Genomic DNA, 21367 nt, shown 5'->3' on the forward strand with positions numbered 1-21367 from the left:
AATAATGATATTTCACATATGGGAAGACAAAAAACTGAAAAAGTCAAAGAAATTTATCAAAATTTAAAAAAACGAGGGGTCCATGGCCCCAGTGTGGGTCTGCCTTTCATAGTAAAACCCAAAACTTCTGAAGTTACACTTAAGTTGCCAGGGCTTTTTCGAAACTTTTGAACGCTAACAAACAATTCCAACCCCTCCTATTAAGCGTGTGGTTGCTAACAATGACAACATATACCTATGTTGCCCAACAGAACAACCATCAAACGAAATGAGGTTGAATCACACTTCTCCGTTGTTTCTTACAAGGACTAATTTAAGCATCGGAGGGAGAGTTGGTTATGGAGTTCCATTTAATTTTACAAGAAAATCAGACCCAATGGTTTTACGTAGACCAAGAAAAAAAGAAAAAAAGAAAAAAAAAGAAAAAAAGAAAGAAAGAAAGAAAAACATCACATCATGATCATCACCTTACTGGTACAAATGTTGTAATTACGAGTATTCGCTCACTTTTGTTCTTAGCTGAGTTCTAGGGTTTCATCAATGGCAATCAATTTTATGAATTCCACTGCAACACTGAAGGCATTAAAAGCCGCCAAAGAAAGGAAGCTTGTGGATGACAAATTGCCTCCTCCTCCTGCTAAATCTGATACTCCTCTGAAAACAATACACGGCACTCCAGCTGACTTTGCTGTCTGTTTCCGGATATCAATCAGTAAAACCATATACATAATGTTAGTAACTCCTTAATTCATAACATAACTCATTAATTTCAAATGATAGTATTAAGGGTGGTTTTGTTCGTGGAAGGAGTGAACCTGACATGCCCAAGGACTAATGAGATTACATGCATTGACATCATGGGGGTAGTGTGTTTATTTCACCCTCGGAGTCTGTGTGTGGGTGGTTCGGATTTAGATCATCTGCACTCAAGCGGGCTGTATTCCCATGTTTTAACCCTTATAAAAGGGCTTGACACAAGCGTATCCGTGATTCACGGACAGGCCTAGATGTGAGGAAGAAGGGGGAGGGGGGATGGATGGAAAGACGGGCACTTGAGTGGAGAGAATCCGCATGAAGGTGATTCATTCCCCGAGAGAGAACTTTATTCCTATTACTCATAAGGAGAAAAAGAACTCCACCATTTGGAGGTGGGATCCACTAGTCCCAAGGGAGCATAAGGACTAATAGTAAGTATACGTAACCTGTAGGTCCTATATCTTAGAGGTGGATTTGCAGATATGTATGGCAGGGATCTATCCCCTCTATTCCTAAGGGTCTAATAGATCTGAACCTTTTTCATCTAGGAGTTTAATGCATGCCAACATTCCCATGAGTCTCTCTGGAGTTTGACCCATGCAAATATTCATTCGTCAACTCTCTCTCTAATCAAAGGTACAATTACAATAAGAATTATTGCTTGCCTATAAACGAGAAGCTTGCCAACAGAGTGTAGGAATATTAGCTTGATCACAAGCTAAGGCTTCTCAAGGAAACATACACTATAACAATTCCTGGAGTTGAAAGGGCATCGGCCTAAACTATCAAGCGTCCTAGGGCTCTCCGTGGCAAAAAGAAAGAACCAACATGGGCACACAGTAGGAACTATTCCAAATGTAGAGTTGCAGGAGCTGTGAAACTATAAAAAATAAAGCCAGATGGCTCACAAATCTTGAAAGAGGATGGACACATCAGAATGCTAGAGTAGGAGAATGATGACTCTCATTGACAACAAGGGAAAAAGAAGAAAAAGAGTTTGCCCACCCATGGTGGTAGAATCTTTTCCTTTATGATGAGTCTAAGGGTATGTTCTAACTTTTTTCCGATCGTCATCTCCTCCCCTGTGAGTGATTTTTTCAACTTTCAGTTTAGTGTCTACTTCTAGAAGGCACTGAATATACCCCTTCTGCAAGAGTAAGTCTCTTCTTCTCAGAGTGAGCTTCTGATATTCGGTGAATACCATTGGAACGGAGTTTTTGTTCACAATTTTTTGAAAGTATCCCAGCAATCCTCTATCTACAAGCAGGGCTAAGTATGACCCCAGGACGTGGTAGAGGGAGAGGAAGAGGCCGTGGACAAGAATCAACATATCAGGCAGCTACAGATGCTAACTCAGAAATTATCCTCTCCGATGACGAAGGCATAGACGTGCCAGATGAATTCGAAGATAATGCTCAAGAAGGAAATGGAAATACGCTAGTGGGATGGGTGCTAACAGGGAAACCCTACCGTAGACAAGCAGTTTTTGAAGCACTTCCCAGAGCTTGGAACCCTGTAAAATCATTGGAGATTACACAAATGAAGGGAGATCAGTATAAATTCCAATTCGAACACATTCAAGATATGTACAATGTCATCGAAGAATCACCTTGGAGCGTCGGCGGCAACATGCTTATGCTGGAACCATGGAGAGCAGATAAACAATGGGCTTTTACACACATCGACTTCTGGTGCCAACTCCATGAAATCCCAACCGACTTGCTTAATCTAGAATTCGGTTTCCAACTCGCGGCTCTGCTTGGAGAACCAGGAAGAGGGATGATCATACAAGGCACACAGTTTGGAGAGAACCTCTGCTATTTCCGATGCCGACTTACCATCGATCACAGAACACCTCTGAAATCAACAATTCCAGCGAGAAGAAGATCGGGTTCGGTGGCTAAAATCATGGTGAAATGGGAGAGACTTCCAATGTATTGCTATGAATGCGGGGTGTTAGGGCATGAAGAAGAAAGATGCCCAAATTTATATGCCAATCCACATCAGCGCCGAATCCATAGCAGAATAGGCCCTAATCTGCGAGCAATCTCACCTGATAAGAGACTGATCGAGAAGGCTGTCTCGCTTCACTATGGCCAGTCAGCACATTTCCGGCGGAAGAACTCAAAGAAGGCCCCGGAAAAAAATACTTGCAGCGGTGAAGGAGCAGTAAACACGTTGCCGACCACCTCTGACACGGCGTCCTTGGTGCCAGTGGGGCAAATCTTTGATTCTCTCTCACACGATCTGCACTTGGGACCACAATCGCTCAAGGAGAACACCTCTTCTGCACCATCGACCTCTACCAATGATCCAACACCTATCCTGCAAAAAATTGCAGAGTTCGTTCAAGCTCCAAGTGCGGGTAATGGCTTTTCTCTCTCCTCTGCAACGACTGCTCCAAATGCAGGTAATTGCTTTTCTCTCTCCTCTGAAGCGGCTACATCCATTTTAAACCCTGATATCCACCGCCTCTTATCTTCTCTTCTCCCAACCCTAGAGTCAATCTCTCTTTTAAATCCTCCTACTTTCCAAACAATACCCAATCAGTCCCAACTAAATCCAAATCCCATACCCACAAGCCCAAGCCCATGTAACTCACCACACCAGCCCCCAATCATAAATCCACCGTCCCCTAATCTGCAATCCATGCCATCTAGCCCATATAACCAAAACCAAACACATTTATTAGCTAATTTACCTATCTCCCTCTACCAAAACTATACCCACAGCCCTGAAACCCATTCTCTTATGCACAACCTGAGCCTACCAGCCAAAAATCAAATTTTGACCGTTGGTCCCTCCATCACAACTGAGGGTAATTTTCAAAAACCACTCTCTCTACAGAGTGAGAATGATATTCAGACAGAGATGGATATGGCAATAGGGATTACAAATAAGAAAAAAAGGAAAGGTGTTCAAGAGATAGACTATCATTGTGAACAGGAGCAAGAGGAGGTGAAGGTCATTTTTTACAGATTACCCCCGTGGTGCGTGGTGGAGACCAAGCATCACGGGTCACCATGATTATAATTTCTTGGGACCGCTGCGGGGGTTTGGCGAGTCCCCCTTCAGTTCGAGCTCTCTTAAATCTCACCAAAAAATGGAAACCAGATATTTTGTTCTTGATGGAAACCAAGGTTAGTACAAATGAAATAGACAGAATCAGGAGGAAAATTGGAATGGATTGTAGTGTGACAGTGGATCCTATCAAAACTGCAGGGGGTTTGGCATTATTTTGGAATGGTGATGTGCAAATGGAAATAATAGAGTCTAACAGAAGAATGATTGATTGCATTATTTCTTACAAGAAAAAGAAATCATTTCTGACTTTAGTCTATGGGGATCCAAAAAAACATAGAAGAAAGAAAGTATGGGGGGCATTAAGGAAATTGAGCGAAGGCAGACAAGGGAATTGGCTCTGTGCAGGTGACTTTAATTCATTTCTCTCTTGGCAGGAAAAAAGTGGTGGTGCATGTACAGGAAGCAAAGATGTCTGGCAATTTCAAGAAATGGTAAATGACTGTGGTTTTAAAGACTTGGGCTCACATGGTGCAGCATACACATGGAGTAATAAGAGGCTTGGTGCAGGTAACATTAGAATCAAATTAGACAGAGCTTTTGGCAATTCTGAATGGCTATGTAATTTTTCAGAAACAACAGTGTTTGTAGAGGCTGCAATTTCTTCTGATCATGCCCCTTTGGTGATAGACTCGAATGGAAAACCAAGGAGAGGTCCACGTCCGTTTCGATTTGAAGCTATGTGGTTGAAGAATCCAAATTGTGAGGCTGTAGTTAAAAGGGCATGGCAAAGAGAACCAAACACTCCACCTCCTTCATTGTTGTTTCAGAAACTAGAGTGGTGCCAAGAAGAACTCAAAGAATGGAATCGAAATTCTTTTGGAAATATCCATTCGCAAATTGAAAAACTCAAAAAGGAGCTATCTCAATTACAAGGCAACCTAGTACATGAAGCATCTCAGCTCAAAGAGAATCAAGTGGCCACAGAATTGGAACAGCTCCTGGCTTGTGAGGAGACCTTCTGGAGACAAAAATCAAGAATTGAATGGCTCCAAGATGGTGAGAAAAACACCTCATTCTTTCATGCTACAGCTGTGGCGAGGAGAAGACACAACCGGGTCTTTAAAATCAAGAATGAAGAAGGAGAATGGTGTTCTAATGAGGAGAATATTTATAGCCTTTTTGAAGTATACTACCACACTCTCTTCACTTCTGAAGAAGTCGAGGATAAAGATCTCCATTGTGTGCTTCAAGGTATTACCCCAAAAGTTTCTGAGGAACAAAACTCCATGTTACTTGCAGTCCCTACCATAGAAGAGGTAAGGTGTGCCTTGTATGCTATGGGTCCCTTGAAAAGTCCGGGAATTGATGGGTTCCCTCCTCTATTTTTCCAGAGATTCTGGGAGCTTACCCATGATGAGCTGTTTAAATTTGTTTGTGATTTTTTCTCATCAGGTTTCCTCCCTGAGGGCACGAATGACACCCTGGTATGCTTAATACCAAAGAAGGAAGCACCCGAAATAGTGGAGGATTTCAGACCTATAAGTCTATGCAGCGTAGCAGTGAAGGTGGCCACCAAAGTGCTAGCATCCAGACTCCACTCTTTGTTACCTGATATTGTCCCCTCCGCACAGTCGGCATTTGTGAAGGATCGCCTCATCTCAGATAATGTATTTATGGCACATGAAGCTTTCCATTTCATAAGAAAGAAGAAGAAAGGCAAGAAGGCAATGATGGCACTAAAATTGGACATGAAGAGAGCATATGATAGAGTTGAGTGGAGGTATGTTGCAGCCATTCTTACTCAGTTGGGATTTAATATTAGATTTGTTGATTTAATATTAAATGTACTATCCTCTGTGAGATACTCTTTTTTGATTAATGGATCTGAGAGATTTTTGGTTACACCGGAAAGAGGTCTAAGGCAAGGAGATCCATTATCACCAGCACTCTTTGTCATATGTTCACAAGGCTTAACTCAGATGATTACACTTGGAGAGAGAAGGGGTGATATTCGAGGCATTCGCATAAAAGGCAGAACGGATCCACTCACACACTTGATGTTTGCAGATGACTGTGTAATCTTCTCTGAAGTAAATTTGAAAAGTGTCCATGCTTTGAAAGAAGGGATCAAGGCCTATTGCAAAGCTTCCGGCCAAGCGATAAATTACAAGAAGTCAAATGTATGCTTCAGCCCCAATACATTGCAAAGAGTGAAGCGGTGGTTCTCAAAAATTCTAAAAGTCTCTTATGGAGAAGGGCCAACCAAATACCTAGGACTTCCAACAGATTTTGGGATATCTAAGGTAGCTTTATTTCACTCACTTAGTGATAAAGCGGAAAGTCGCTTCCAAGGATGGACTCACAAACTACTCAATCAACCTAGCCGGGAAGTACTCTTGAAAGCTGTGGCTCTACCATCCTCTATCTATGCCACCTCTCATTTTAAGATCCCAAACTCAATTCACAAAAAGGTCAAAGCTCGGGCGGCAAGATTCTTTTGGGGAGGGACAAAAGAAAAGGCAAAAATCCACTGGATGTCTTGGAAAAGATTGTGCAAAGAAAAGGCCAAGGGGGGAGTGGGTTTTAAAGATCCTCTAATGCACAACAAAGCTCTACTAAGTAAGGTAGCGTGGAGACTTCTCTCTCAACCGGATGCATGTTGGGCCCAATTCCTTAAGCAGATTTATTTCCCAAAAACCACTTTTTTGAAGGCAAGTATGGGCAACAATCCATCATGGGCATGGAGAAGTATCATTGAAGGTAGAGAAGTACTCAAGAAAGGGTTGATTTGGAAAATTGGTAAGGGAGACCATATTGATGTTTGGGCAGACCCTTGGATTCCTACACTTAAGGATTTCAAAGTCCATACTATAAAGCATGATGACTGTGGGATTTCAACTGTGGCAGATTTGATAGATCAACAGTCAAGAACTTGGAACAGTACAGAAATCATTAGATGGTTCTCTCCAGAGGAGGCCAATGCAATCTTCAATATCAAGTTGGCATTGTTTCCTAATGAAGATGCACTAGTATGGGGCTGCAGTAGAGATGGAAGGTTCTCAGTGAAGAGTGCATATAAAGTACTAGTACAACATCAAGAGGATGAGGAAAAGAATTCACCTTCTACATCTAAAACTCATAGCTGGGATGAGTTGAGGAAGGAACATTGGCAAGAGATTTGGAAGTGCAAAACCTGGCCAAAAATCAGAAATTTTCTATGGAGAGCTTGTAATGAATGTCTAGCAACAACATCCAACTTACTTGCCAAGAAGATCGGGGTAGATACATTATGTGGAGAATGCGGTTTAGAAGAGGAAACAACACCCCATGTCCTACTTCACTGTCCGTTTGCAAGGAGTGTATGGTTTGGGTCTTCCCTCTCTTGGAGAATCTCGGAGGATAAATGTAGAACTCTTCAAGAATGGATCTCTATCTGGAAAGAATTCAGCAAACTGGGTAAGAGGGATGCAGAAATTATGAAAAGTCTTTGTTCCTTTGTAGTATGGTGGTTATGGAAAGCTAGGAATGATCGAATCATGGGTGATAGGAGTTGGACACCACACGAAGTAATTGACAAGGCGACCTATTCCTTGAAAGAGTTTTGGGACATTCAAAAACAAGTCAATCCAACTTCGGACTTGGGGATTGAATGTGAAGAAACAATGCGGTTGATTTGGAAACCTCCTCCATTGGGTTTTGTGAAAGTCAACACCGATGCATCATGGGTTGAAAGCACAAAGGCAGGTGGGGCCGGCATCATTATTCGAGATGCCGAAGGCAAACTTTTGGGTGCTTCATCGATACCGGGACATTATAATTCAGCTGAAGAAGGAGAAATTATCGCTTTTAGAGCAGGATTATTGGAGGCACTTGCTAGTGGTTATGAGTCGATTCTTATTGAATCTGACTGTAAGCAACTAATCAGGTATCTTGAAGGTGAGGTTCAACCCCCATTGGTAGTGGAGCCATTGATCCAAGATATTCATTACTTAATGGATAACTTCATTCATTGTATCCCTACCCATATCCCTAGGAGATCTAATGTAATAGCTGATCTCTTAGCCAGGAAGGCCCTTTCGGTTTCGGGCCCGAAAGAATGGCCGTCTTCCACTTCGTGGTTGGTGGAACTTTATTCCTCCCCACTCCCTGCCTGGTTGGAATAAATCTGTTGTTTACCAAAAAAAAAAAAAAATGTATTTTCATTTACTTGTAGGGGCCACACCTCTTGACAGAGAGATGTTGAGTCCAAATTCTCTCTATCTAGATAGCGTGTCCATCTATTTGGGTTCAACTTCAAAGCTGTGCATTTAATGCACAACACTGAACTACGTATGGCCACAATCAAACCAAATAGTCGAGGTCAAAATCTCAACCACTCATTTTGCATGTAAGGCATGTAATTTTTTTTATTTTTTTTTTTTTTTTTTTTTTTTTTGTTCTAAGTAGGTATGTTTCAAAAAGTTCAAAAAAAAAAAAAAAAAAACAATTGTCGAAATTTCAACCTCGACCAATCATTCCATCATCATCGTATGCCGTTCAACGCATTAATTGCGCAGCACCGAAGCTCTATCCCCACCATCCTTCTACCCTCATCTGCCACAAGCTTGACTATGGTACATGCATGGACATGCCCATTTGTAAGGGTGGAAGAATGGGAGGACAAACAACAGAATTTTATTAGGTCTATTTCTAAACCATCCATTTTCATTTCCCTTTGGATAAAAGACACATGTCCATCAGTCACATCTTAAAGATTGAGGCAAAATTGAGAAGTTTTTTTTTTTTTTTTTTATTTTTTTTTTAACTTAATGCGAACCATTGGATGTGCCCGATGGATATATCTCTTTCATCTAAGGGAAATAAATGGTCCATTTTTGATAAAATTCCAACAAACCGCTAGGTAGAGAAGATCAGCACTTCCATCTTCCGTGATTGTTATTAATAAATTAAGAATTTAACTAATAACTAAAAAAAAAATCTATCTAAAAATGAGTTGGAAGTTAGATTAACTGACCTTCACAACAGCGTCACTCTCTTCATCCACAGTTGAGACCCCAAATTGGTTAAAAAGAAACTCACGGTATGCAGCATTGTCAAGGAATATATCAGCCGTTGAACCTCTCAATCCATACTGCACTTTTGGGGTATTTGGCAAGCAGTATGTTTCATTCACACATCGTTTCAACTCCATCCCCTTCAGCAATCCGGCAATGTCGAACCATGTCGGCTCAATCTCCACCCAGAAAACCTCTTCCACTGGATGCCCAGTTGAGTAGAACTGCTCCTTTTGGAACTCCACCTTAGCTAATAGGTTCTTTCCCTTCGCCGGAAAATTGTAGGCCCCAAAACTTAACTCCGGTGACTCCACTTTTTCAGACATACATTCCTGAGTAGCAAAAATAAATGAGCAAATTACATGTACACCCTTATGTTTGAAAATATTACGATTACACCACCAAAAGTTTTTTCTATTATAAATATACCTCTGATGCGTAACATTGTTAGTTTTAAATAGAAAGAAGACATATTCTTCCTTGATGAATGTTCTTATGATTGAGAAAAAATTGAAAAAAAAAAAATAATAATACTTCAAAGTCAGTTATTATTGATTTTTACCCTCCCCACTTCTATTGTTTTCTTTGAAAATTGAATTATGTTTGAGGGTTAAAGAAAGGCAATAGAGAATTTTGAAAATGTAGTGGATGTTGAGCCATCATTTTACCCCACTAATCTAATAGCAGCGGAGCAGTTGATTTATAATTTGAAACATTGGGGGGTGTAAGCATAATAGGAAAAATATTTGAGGGTAAACATTATAGTTTGCAAAGCTAAGGGAGTATGCATAAGTTCCTCATAAAAGTTAATCACTAAAGCCATTAATTAAGGTCTTAATATAACTAATTTATGCACTTTGGCTGGTTTTGGAGCTTTTATTACCTACCATCCATTTCCAAGAACTAGTATAGGCTACGTATTTGAGGATGCTCACATCGCCAAACGACAATGAATCATTGGTACTACCAGCAATTCCGTAATGTATAATTCCTCTAATTTCAAAAATATCGACTAGAGTTTGCACCGTTACGCCTGCGTTTAACTGCAAACATCATAAAGACAATACATGGTTAATTATTATTATGCAATGTTTCCATAATCAAATGGTCATAGTTAAGTGTCCAAAACAACATCCTTGTATAAGTAAAGATATTTTTTTATTCAACTTTTGGAAATGGATTGTTTCAAGAGAAAATTTATATTCTCCCCTATTCTTACTCTCTATTTACACTAACTCCCCTATCAAAACTATTACCTCTCATCCCTAGAAGTAAACTATTATTTCTCATTCTCTCTTGATATTTCAAAATAGTCGTACTATAATTTTCAATTTAATAGTTCACTTTTTCAAGATAAGTTTAAGGAAAAAGATAATCTACTGTGTATAACAGGACACATTTATGCCAAATAACTGATTGAGAAAGCAAAGAAATTACAAGACTGTTGTGAACTTTTTAAATTTGAAATCAAGCTTTAAATCTCAGCTAGTTACTTGGCATATATGTGTACTTCTGTGCACAACAAATGATGTTTTTCCTAAGTTTAGGGTAGAGATAAAATTTTCCTTATTTCAATTCAACTATGACGTACGATCTAAATTGAGACAAGTGGACAATCTCATAGCACCTCAACATTAATAACTAGCAAAGATAAAAGAAATGTGATACTACCCTTTGCTCCCCTGACATCACGTAAATCACATCTATGCCTTCAATGCGCCCAATGTTGTATCTCCTCCCTAGGCAGCATTGCAACAGTAAATGAAACAAACTTATCATTATTTGTTTATTAAGAACAAACTTACTATTGAGAAAGGAAAAAACAAACTTGTTAATGAAAAAGAATAAAAATAAGAATCAAATTAACATCAGAAGGAGTAAGTAATGAAGGAGAAAACTAGAAAAAAAATGAGACTTTCATGTGAAACTAATCATATAGGTTCATTTAAATCATACTTGCAAAATTCGACTTCCTGGCTTATTAAGGGCAAACATGGAGTTAAAGGTTTTATTACAAGTAGAGTTCAAAGAGACAATTTTGCTATGCCATTTTCACCAACAATATTTATTGAGAATTTGCACCTAACTTGATTTAGGCATTTTTTTCTTTGCCTAGAATCTTATCAAAGTGAGTCATGCTTTTAATTTTCTTTTTACAACAATAATTATGTATAAATTAGAAAAATATAGAAAAACTAGAAACAGAAAATTTGCTTAATTACTATAAAATTTTCATAATTCTTAAATTATCCTTAATCTCTTGTTGACTTGAGAGTAGTTGCCAACATAATGCATAGTAAAAAAAATTTTAAAAGATCTGTTTGAGTATTTGACTTGAGGTGCATGTATTTTTTGCTATTTATTCTAAGATTTTCCTAAAATTTTTTCAAGACAAACATTAAACAATTAAAAAATAAAAAAATAAATTAAAACAAAAAAATAACAAGCTCTCAAAGTCTCGATGTCCTGCCAAAGTTAAAAAAAAAGAGTTATAGAAGATGAAAAGAAGAAACTCTCAATATCAAAAGGGTATTTTAGTAGTTGTATGAGAAGAGTTACCGGAAAAGTCAATCCAAGGGACGTCGGTGTTGGGTAAGAAGAGGCCAGAGGAGATAAGGGCGTCTTCTTCAATGGGGAAAGTCATTAACAGACCCAAATAGGGTCCACCATTCTCGTTCATTTGATCCACCACTCCATGTAATGGATGTTTCAACCGCAGCAGCTCCGCCGTCGCCATAAACGTAAACAGCAAGAGCATACAGACCCTCTTTCTCCCCATCACAAGGATCTGAAGTTCATCCAGATCCACCAATTCCCACCGTCGCATCAGAATATCCCAAACCCTCCCCACCAATCCAGAATTTCCAAACAAAAAATCTTTCCCTCTTAACTCTGGCAACACTGTTTCGCTCACATACATTTCTTCATTCATCCATTGATAAGCTTTGATGGAAGTGTGAGGCTGTGGGGTTGGGTAAGTGGTTTTCCGTCTTGTCTCTGAGCTTTATTCAGATTGCAAACGTGCTACTCGTGTGTAATACCCTTTTTTTCTATTAAAAAAAAATAAATAAATAAATAAAAAAAAACCTCTTCTTTTCAATTTACTCATTGAAATTTCTGGGTTCTCTTTCCCTGAAGGCTGAAGGTCAGTTTAGAGATTTCCTGTATCAACCCCGATTATTTTTTTTTTAGCATTTCAGAATAGGGTTTTGCAGAATTCTTCGCCGCTGTGTATTCCAAGGATCTGTCTCAATTTCTCCACTTGCTGCTTCGTCTGTTTTCTTTACATAGTTCTATCCTTTAATCGGTACCAAAATTAATGAATTTGTGTATTAGTGGTCTAATCAGAAGCAGGTTCCGTTGAGATTTCCTGAACCCATATGGAGGAACCATCATTTTTCGACCGGATGATTAGTCACCTTCGCGCAACAAGCAAGTAAGTATCCATACTGATGCCTTCCTGAGTCTCATGCTCAGTTCTGGTCTTGGGTTTTAGTACACCTAAAGGACTTCTCTGTATTTTTTTGGTTCTAAGCTAGACGATTAATCAAGATAACAAAGAAAGTTGTTTTATCCATTTCTATAAGTACCCAGAAAAATGGGATTTCTTGTCATGCTTCCGTAGCAGTATTTGAATTATGTACCTAGAAACTTCTGTGCTCTTTTCTGGGAAAGACCTATTGCTTTCCTTTATCTTGGCAATGTCTTCCCTCCAAATTTTAGGTATTATACTGGTTACCCCAAGGACCTTGGCCCCTCACGGGTTATTCAATTCACATCAGAACGCGAATTTGTTCAGCTCATGCATGAAGGCCATCCCGTGGTTGTTGCATTCACCATCAGGTAATGGACCCTTTTCCATACCAATTTTCACATATTGCTATGTAGACACTCATCTCAACTGCTTTGGGCTCCTCATGTGCATTTTATCTGCAGGTGTGCCTATACAAAGCATCTTGATAAAGTACTTGAGGAAGCTGCTGCTGAGTTTTATCCCCATATAAAGTTTGTACGGGTACGATATCATTGCTTTGTTTACTGTGAAATTAATCAAGTATGAACTTTGAGGGTTTGCTCAGTTGGTAAGACCACTGCCTCATAACTATGAGGTCAAGGGTTTGAATACCTTCGGGGCTAGGGGCAAAGCCCCTCCTTATATTTAAATTTTATGTAAAAAGTTAACCCCTGAAGATGTAGTCAAGATGCGTGTAGGCTGGCCCAGGCCAAACTTAGTTCCAATAAATAAATAAATAATCAAGCATGTTGTTCACAGCAATGCATTGTGTTCTTACATGGTACTGTGATGTGTATAATATTGTAAGCAGCTTTGTGTGTTCTTACACAAGCATGCTCTTGAAAATCAAGTTGTGAACAGCTCAATGTGTTTTTGAATAGTAGAATGTCTGTAACAAACTAATCCTAGTGATCCATGAATAGTGTGGAGACTTCATGTTCTTATTAGATTTTTCACATTTACTTATATCATTAATCTTATTGTTAGAGAAGATTTTCACATGCATCAATTGCATGCCTAGACTTAAATTTGTTTATTTGTATTTCCTCTACCACTGACTCTTCCAATGGCATTATTCAGGTTGAGTGTCCAAAATATCCTGGATTCTGTATTGCGAGGCAGAGGAAAGACTATCCCTTCATTGAAATATTTCACAGCCCAGAACAAGTAGGCGTTTCCTTTCTTTAACTTAATAAAAATTTTTTCCCCGAGGGTGGGATTTCACTGCTTTAATTGTTTCTCTTTCCAATATTTGATGCTTTAGTTTATTGAACAGAATTATGGTTGTTCTTCTAATGCAGCAACGAGTTTTACCTTAGTTGTCAAGAACCACACCTTACAACTACAGAGCATACCTATCCAAGGGGGACAAAAACCATTTCTGAAAATTGATTTGGTTTCTTTGTTCACAAATCTGGTTATTGATCATTTGTAAAGAAGGGGTTGGGGTGAAGTTAGCCAGGAGTAGTTCACCAGCTGCTGCATGCCTACCCAGTGGTACCTGTGGTATTAGGAAATGGCAGATAGAATTCTTCTCCTTGACAAATACGAATAGGTGGTGGGCAGTGCTGATTGCTTGAAACTGGTCCCAGGCCCCTGATTTCAAAATGTTGATCACTTCCCCAAGAAATTTTATTTCGGAATCATTTTATTCTTATGGATAACAGATACAGAGTTTTTAAGTACACAAGTTTTCTTCTAACTGGAGCTTCTTTAGTTATTGCGGCAACATTCTGGTCTCCGGGATATATGTCTTGTTGACATTTAGTCTTATAATCATTGCTTTTGATTATCAGAATTAACACCTCATAACAGATGCCCTTTTTATATATATAGGCTGCGAATCAAGGAAGAATTGTGGATCCTAACATAACAAAGTACTCGGTCAAGGTCTTGCCTGTAAGTTCCAAAATTCATTTGCAATTCTATCAATTAAATTTCAGAAGGCGCCTTTGGTGTTGTGATGGACCAAATTGTAGATAGCTCATAGCCTTCTTGTGCACTTGTGATATGTTGTGCACTTGTGATATATAGTGCTCAGCAACAACCCAACATCACCCCTTTCCTCCAAGGGGACCCCGGGCCCAAAAAGGGGGGGGGGGGGGGTAGGCCTCACCACACAATGATAATATAAAAATCCAAGTGAGGATGAAACGTGTATGCCTTAGATTAGAGAACCTTTTCCCATAAAATTATAGCAATCAAACTTTGTGTCATAACTTGTAATACTCTCGGTTTTGTTTCCAGTTCAATTATGATGTCAGTGCATATGGGTTCAGGGAGTACTTCAACCGACATGGAATGCACTCTACAACTCAGTCGACTTACAAATGAGTTCTTTTGGCAATTGCTTGATCGAAGAATTTTTTTTCTTTGCAAGGAGTATAAGGTGTGTGGACTTCTTCGAGCCTGAAAATAGTATTTTGCTTGTCAACAATACTTGGTTGTGCTCCTGAATGGGGACTATTTTCGGATGTAAATTAATGATCTGTTGGACAATGAATTAAACTGAATAGAAAGTTGGACAATGAATTAAACTGAATAGAAAGTGTTCAGTTAGTTTGAGCACTACTGGGATTAAGGATTGGTTGTTTTCTTTTACTTATGCAATACACAATAATTTGAGCTCTCACCAGGAGTCTAGCTTCCCTAAAGTCTCATCTTTCATTACATTATGAGATTTATGCCAAACATGGGAGCTGCCCAATGTATGCTGCTTAGCTATTTGTACTTCCTTGATATTTTCGTTTCGGTTCCCTTTCCTTTGAAACAAATCTCTATAAAATTCTTGCTATGCCAACAGAAAGGATCAGGTGTAAATGTCAATAGTATATCTACAATAGCAAAGCTGCCGAGTGGGTTCCAATTCCACTAGACTCAGTCAAGCTAAGCATAAGCATAGCAGACACAAGAAGCATCTTGCTCTCATCTCCCTGTCCCTGTCCTACATGCTCTTGGGCTCGGGATGGATATCAAGAGACTCAAGACAATACCTCTCTTCCACTACAGGGTTATCTATTTTTCTATTCCCACATCCTGGTCTAGAAAAGATGTCCATAAGAAGTAATAGGGAAAGAATTTGGGACCAGTGACAACATTTTCATACAACTGGGGCCTAGATGAATCTTAACGAACGATTTTCCTGATGTGATGCTCTGCTATATATTGCCTTTTCTTGACAATGAAGACAATAAAATCTAAACTAAAATCATAGTGATATGGTCGGACCAGATAAACTGGACCAACCAAGCCATGGTTGGACCAAACGGCATGTCGTGCATGTCCAGCAGTGTGTAGAGGTAGAATTGTAATCAACCTTCCCTAAATCCTCGGATCGGACTCCTTGTTGAATAGGAAAGGCGGGGTCGGACTCAATCCATATAGGAAAGGCGGGGTTGGACTCAATCCATCACATCCACTTAACCGATATCGGATCTATCCGAATACTTAGAGGGAATGATTCACAGTCACAAGATCAGGTTCACACACAATCACCAAATCAATCCGCATAATGACATAATCACGAGCAAGAGACAATAAAATTCAATAATTAATTAATATAGAGTACAACAATATTTGAAGGAATCTCAAAGTGAATTTTAAATATGCGAAAGCATAATCAAAACTGGTAGAAATGTCTATCTAAAAGAAATGGAAAGTCAAAGTGGAAATGAAAGAGGAGTTCAATTTTTCTAAGGTTTAATTTCTCTTCTAAATGTTTATAAAATTCATTCTATCTCTAATTCGTAATCCCAACGGTGAACTAAGCGGGCTTTGTCATTGTTGATTGGAGCTGTAAGAGTACTCAAGATTGACACACGAGTCGTACCATGGGTCATAATTAGCTCCCACCGATGCCTCAATTGAATCCTCAAGGGGAAATACTTCCGAATTTGGGGTTTCTTTGATACCTACGCAACCATCTAAGCAATATTTATACAAGGGATAAATTCCAAAGAACTTGGTGAGAAATTCAACAATACACACACACACACATATATATATCCACATAATCAAGTGTGAGAAATATGAATATATGATGTTGTGATATGTAAATATAATGCAATGTAATAATGTTCCTATACTCTAACCAATGTAAGTCTCTATCTAGGTGGACATGCATTAAGGTATGCCACCAACCTCCTCTAGGTAGTCTCACAAAGACCTCTCATGCACTGATTTTGAGAGTCTCAACCGAGGTGTAGGGACATCAATCTCATCGACCATTGATGGGGATTAAGGCCACACTCCCTCACCATGAACATTGGCACTAGTACTGATGCATGTTAGAGTAATAATACCTAGCCCAATTCATAGTCTTCTACTTTAACATATTGCTCAAGGTCCAAATATCTCCCCTCATGCATCTTGCTATCTTGGTTCAGTATCCTCCCAAGTCTAGGTTTGTTGTATCCTATGGCACTAACCAACTCGGACTACATATTTGTAACCTTATTGGTTATCCACAAATAATTGAGGAGAAGCTATCGAGTCCCCTCATACATCTCACCATCTTGGGCGCCCACGAGCCCAACTCTACCAATGAATGACCCCCATGGTAATGTTGTGTCCCCTCATCCATCTTGTCATCTTGGGCGCCCACCAACTAAATATCGCTGCAACAGGTCATTTGCCTTCAATTCCTATGCTGATAGGGCCATAACATGTTAGGGGGTGTTCCTAACCTTATGCAAGTTGACATCCTAATTCTACAACTTAAATTACATGTCCATTCTAAGGTTCCAAGGGCAATGGCCATGCAACCCTAAGTCAAGTTCATGCATAACCTTACTAATTCCAAACTCAACCACAACACTTCATGATTCAGTAAAACATGAATAGAGCATGATTCTAAGTAATTTTAGATTCTAATATGAGCAAAAGAATCATATGACAACAACATATAAGTTATCATGCATGTTTAATATTAAAACAAGCTTCAATCTTAACATACATGGTTGAATTTCTTCACTTGACAAGTAGATTTCTAACCTTTCAAAGTGAACCAAAAGACTGCCTAACAAGTCCCAACTTGTGAAATCCCCTGGATTTCTAACTCATTAACCCGTGGTTTCAAAATCGAGAACCCAGGCCTCGAGTTGGCAACAATTGTGAGCCATTCAAGTCGAGCCCGAAGGTTCAGAAGTGGACCCAATTTCGGTGGATGGCCCTAGTGATGACTCGACACCTCTCATAGAATTTAAAAGGAGAAAGAAGGTTAGTCATGAAGGAATAAAAAAGGTTGATTTTGGCAAATCCGTAGATCGATGATGGAAAGTCCGATTGACGAGGTTAAGGTATCCAAATGTAGATAATCGAAAGACCTTTCATCCAAACCAAAAATCACCAAAATCAGAATCCGATTGGGGGTCCAAACTTGGACCGGTTGGGTGACCCAACCCCCCATCCCTTTTCTAGCTATGGGACAGAATCGGGATTTTAGCTTTTTAAACCCTATTTTAAGTTGTAGCTCACCTATAAACGTATTTTTTTATGCTAGAGTGGGGCTAAGGCTTTGAGAAGAGAGGAAACTATGGAGAAGAGTAGATCTCATCCAACCAAAGGTGCTTTGTGACTCGGATAGTTGCAGGAACATTGAAAGAGACAAGAATTCTTAAACCCTTCTCTTTAAACACACTTTTGTGAGGTTTTCCTCACTTCTTTTGTGAGATTGCGGTAGTGGGAGCATGTTAGGTTTATTGAATGCTCCTTAATTATTGTATTAATGATTCTCTTTAGTATGAGAGTTGTTGGTGCGAATCCTTGCAAAAGATTTCGCATTTTGACTCTCTGAGACGCCTGCAAGCAATTTGAGAGAGCCAAATTTGGGCCTTTTTGATCTAGATCGAATTGGATTAAATTGAAGGTACCCTATGATCTTTTTTTTGCCAATTAGACTTTCCCAAATTTTTGTTTTGATTTGACTTCGAATCGGTGGTGAAATAGTGACCATCCACAAATTAGGTTGAGAACTACCCTTTTTAAATTGGTAGTCAGGATTGTGTTTTCATGGGAAGATTTTGGGATATCTTTTGAAACCCAAATTGACTCTAATTTATGATTATTAATCCTCTTGCATGAATATGTTTATTTATCTTTTAGCCACCAACTTGTGGGAGTGAATTTTGAAACTTTGGAGAAAGGATCAAAGTGAAAGGTGATGAATATACTTAACCTTATATTGCATGTTTAATGATGTTAATTAATTTTCATTCTTGATATCATGCCTTGCTTTAGTATTTATTATTTTGTGATTATGAGTGTGACTTTGTGAGAATGAAAGGTAAGAAAGTATATTTGCTTCTATTTTTCAATAATCTTGAATGATGATATGAGAATGTGTGTGAGATTTGGTTTTGAGACTTAGATCTCTTATGTCTATTTACCAACTAGGGTTGTGGGTTAGCCCATTACCCTAGTGAATTTATATGAGTATGCATCTAGACCTAAGTACATGAATGCTAGGTGTCTAGAAGTGTTTGGCTAGGTAATGATAACTCTATGAAATAGAGTTAAGATTGGTAACTTTATACTTGAGATGGCTTGATTTAGGAGTATTTTGTCTTTGTTTTAGTGATAGTATTCATTAGATGTTGTCTTATTTAGTTTTAACATGTTGCATCTTATTTAGTTCATTATTGTCACTCTTACTTGAATTTCTCTTCAGATTTGTGGATGAATTTGATTGTTTCTCTTTCTCTTGAAAAATGTAGGTAAAGAGCCATAATAGGAAAAGAAGCTGTCATCTAACTTTGTTGCAGCATTGCCACAGCAACGGAGCAGAATATTCTCATATCCAATTCAAATGGAAATGACCAGAAAGGGCTAACTTAAGTGGACAATATTATTGTAAATACATGATGGTTCTCAGCCCTTGATCTCAGGAGGAATGTTCTAATCCTATAGCCAGGTTCTACCCTAATGATTGAATACATTTATAGAGGGAAGAGAGGCAAAGAGGAGGGAGGAGAACATAGCACATTCGGCTGAGGGGAGAATAGAGTACTCGACTAAGGCAAGGAAAGAAGAGAGAACGAATGCTGGAGCTTTTGTGGAAGCAAGGAGCTTCTGGAGTTGCTGATTTGCTTGGAGAAGAAGGCTGGAGCTCGTGTGGAAGCATTGAAGCTTTAGTTTCTTCTTGTTTTTATAACTCTATCTTCTTACTTTCTAGTCTCATGACAACTATAATTGGTTTTATGTATTTGAATTCTATTATGGGCTAAATCTTTGTTGTGTTGGGACGATAGTAGTACCTAAACTTGAATTTTGAGATGTAACTAATCATGTGTTCTTTAGTTTTATTGCAATCCACTTTACTGTTAATGAATTCAGCATGTTATATTGACTAATTTCAGTTCTTGAATGATCTTTCTTGACTGAATGTTATGATTTCATTAATTGGAAAATTAATGGAGTCTAGGTGTTTGTTGAATTGTGTGAGTTAGCATAATCTTTAATTAGGTTGTGTTAATTAGTAGGTTGGGTAGGAATACCCAATTACCTCACATTACCATTGATTGGATTGGGTTTAAATTGCATTCTTAATTCAATTCTTCATAGGAATATGCAGATGTTGATTTAGGATGCTAGCGTATGTATATTGGAAAATACCATATTGCCATTCATTCCAAGTTCTTGATTTATTTTGGGGTTGTAGTATTGCTTTAGTATTTGCATTATAAAATTCAGGGGAAGGGAAACTTGATTCCTAACACACTTTTCACTCACTAAGTTTCTTCTATTGCTCAATCTCCAATTTAGTTAGTTAGTTTAATTAACTGTTATTTGGTCATTTAGTTAGTTAATCACAAATCAACCTTGTTAATCTCATTTAAATCAATTTTACTTTTACATTGAAAGTTAAGGATATTATTCTCCGTGGGATCGATACTTTACTTATCATTTATTACTTGATTGCGACACGTGCACTTGCGTAACATCTTGGTACACAAGCAACAAGTTTTTGGCGCCGTTGCCGGGGAATTTTGTCATTGATAATTAGTGTAGAAGTAAGTTTTAGGTATCTACTGAAATTTCTTTACGTTGATATTAGTTTTCTTGTATTCCCAGGTGCTTTTACCCTTGTATGAACACGTTGCCTGATCAAGAGTTGGTACCCTTTGACTTCGAAATAGAAAGGACATTTTGAGCTAGAAGAAGGGAGCAGTGAGGCTTAGCAGCAGTTCCAACAATAGCTGAAGCAGTGAGAAATGGGTTGAATAATATTGAGAATAATATGGCAGCTGAGGGTGATGATAGAGATAGGGCCATTAGAGGATATGCTGTCCCAAGGTTGCATGAGCTGAATCCAAGTATAGTAAGGCCAGAAATTCAAGCATTACATTTTGAACTTAAGCCTGTGATGTTCCAAATGCTTTAGACTATAGGACAGTTCAGTGGGATGTCAAAAGAAGATCCTCATCTCCATTTTAGACTCTTCATGGAAGTAAGTGACTCTTTTAAGATACCTGGAGCAACTGAAAAAGCCTTGAGATTGAAGCTATTCCCTTACTCATTGCGGGATAGAGCAAGAGCATGGTTGAACTCATTACCTCCACAATCAGTAGCCACATGGAATGATTTAGTAGAGAAGTTATTGATGAAGTACTTCCTTGCAACAAAGAATTCCAAGTTCAGATATGATATCACTAGTTTTCAACAACTGGATGGTGAATCTTTGTATGAGGCATGGGAAAGATTTAAGGAGCTCTTGCGTAAATGTCCTCACCATGGTATTCCTCATTGGATTCTAATGGAGACTTTCTACTATGGTTTAAGTAGACAAACTTGATCCATAGTGGATGCATCAGCAAATGGAGCTATATTGGCAAAGTCTTACAATGAAGCTTATGAGATCTTGGAGAGAATGGCCAACAACAACTACCAATGGCCAGCTGAGAGAGGTGCTGCAAATAAGAGAGTGGCAGGGATTTATGAGTTAGATGCAGTGACAGCTTTAACTACACAAGTGTCATCCCTAACTAGGGAGTTAATATCCGTAAACCTAGCTGCAGCTGTA

General features: G+C 38.7%; 2 protein-coding genes and 1 non-coding gene across 5 annotated transcripts; 1 reads left to right on the forward strand and 2 right to left on the reverse strand.

The window, feature by feature from the left end:
- Positions 1–85: 85 nt before the first annotated feature.
- On the reverse strand, positions 86–11766 carry LOC149012194 (bark storage protein A-like). The gene is made up of 5 exons (XM_089158796.1): positions 11394–11766; positions 10506–10573; positions 9722–9877; positions 8795–9166; positions 86–692 (listed from the first exon to the last, which is right to left on the reverse strand). The coding sequence occupies exons 1-5, from the start codon at positions 11764–11766 to the stop codon at positions 516–518; spliced, it is 1146 nt and encodes a 381-aa protein (XP_089014922.1). The 3' UTR covers positions 86–515.
- LOC149012195 (Thioredoxin superfamily protein) lies at positions 11719–15702 on the forward strand. Of its 3 annotated transcripts, none has more exons than XM_089158798.1 (7): positions 11719–11808; positions 12171–12270; positions 12558–12677; positions 12771–12849; positions 13429–13515; positions 14185–14247; positions 14596–15702. In XM_089158798.1, exons 2-7 carry the CDS (start codon positions 12215–12217, stop codon positions 14680–14682), a joined length of 492 nt encoding a protein of 163 aa, XP_089014924.1. In that variant the 5' UTR covers positions 11719–11808; positions 12171–12214; the 3' UTR covers positions 14683–15702. The 3 variants fall into 3 exon arrangements, with proteins under 3 accessions (XP_089014924.1, XP_089014925.1, XP_089014926.1); XM_089158799.1 differs by lacking the exon at positions 11719–11808 and adding an exon at positions 11952–11979; XM_089158800.1 differs by lacking the exons at positions 11719–11808; positions 14185–14247; positions 14596–15702 and adding an exon at positions 13650–14178 and having other exon boundaries at positions 11986–12270.
- A 5275-nt stretch (positions 15703–20977) lies between these two features.
- Positions 20978–21084, reverse strand: LOC149012196 (small nucleolar RNA R71). The gene has a single exon (XR_016174180.1). It is a non-coding gene; the product is annotated as a small nucleolar RNA R71 (small nucleolar RNA).
- Between the last annotated feature and the right edge of the window lie 283 nt (positions 21085–21367).

The sequence above is a fragment of the Hakea prostrata genome, chromosome 6, assembly GCF_041222555.1.
Source record: "Hakea prostrata isolate BN-2017 chromosome 6, UWA_Hpros_2, whole genome shotgun sequence".
Taxonomy (NCBI): Eukaryota; Viridiplantae; Streptophyta; class Magnoliopsida; order Proteales; family Proteaceae; genus Hakea; species Hakea prostrata.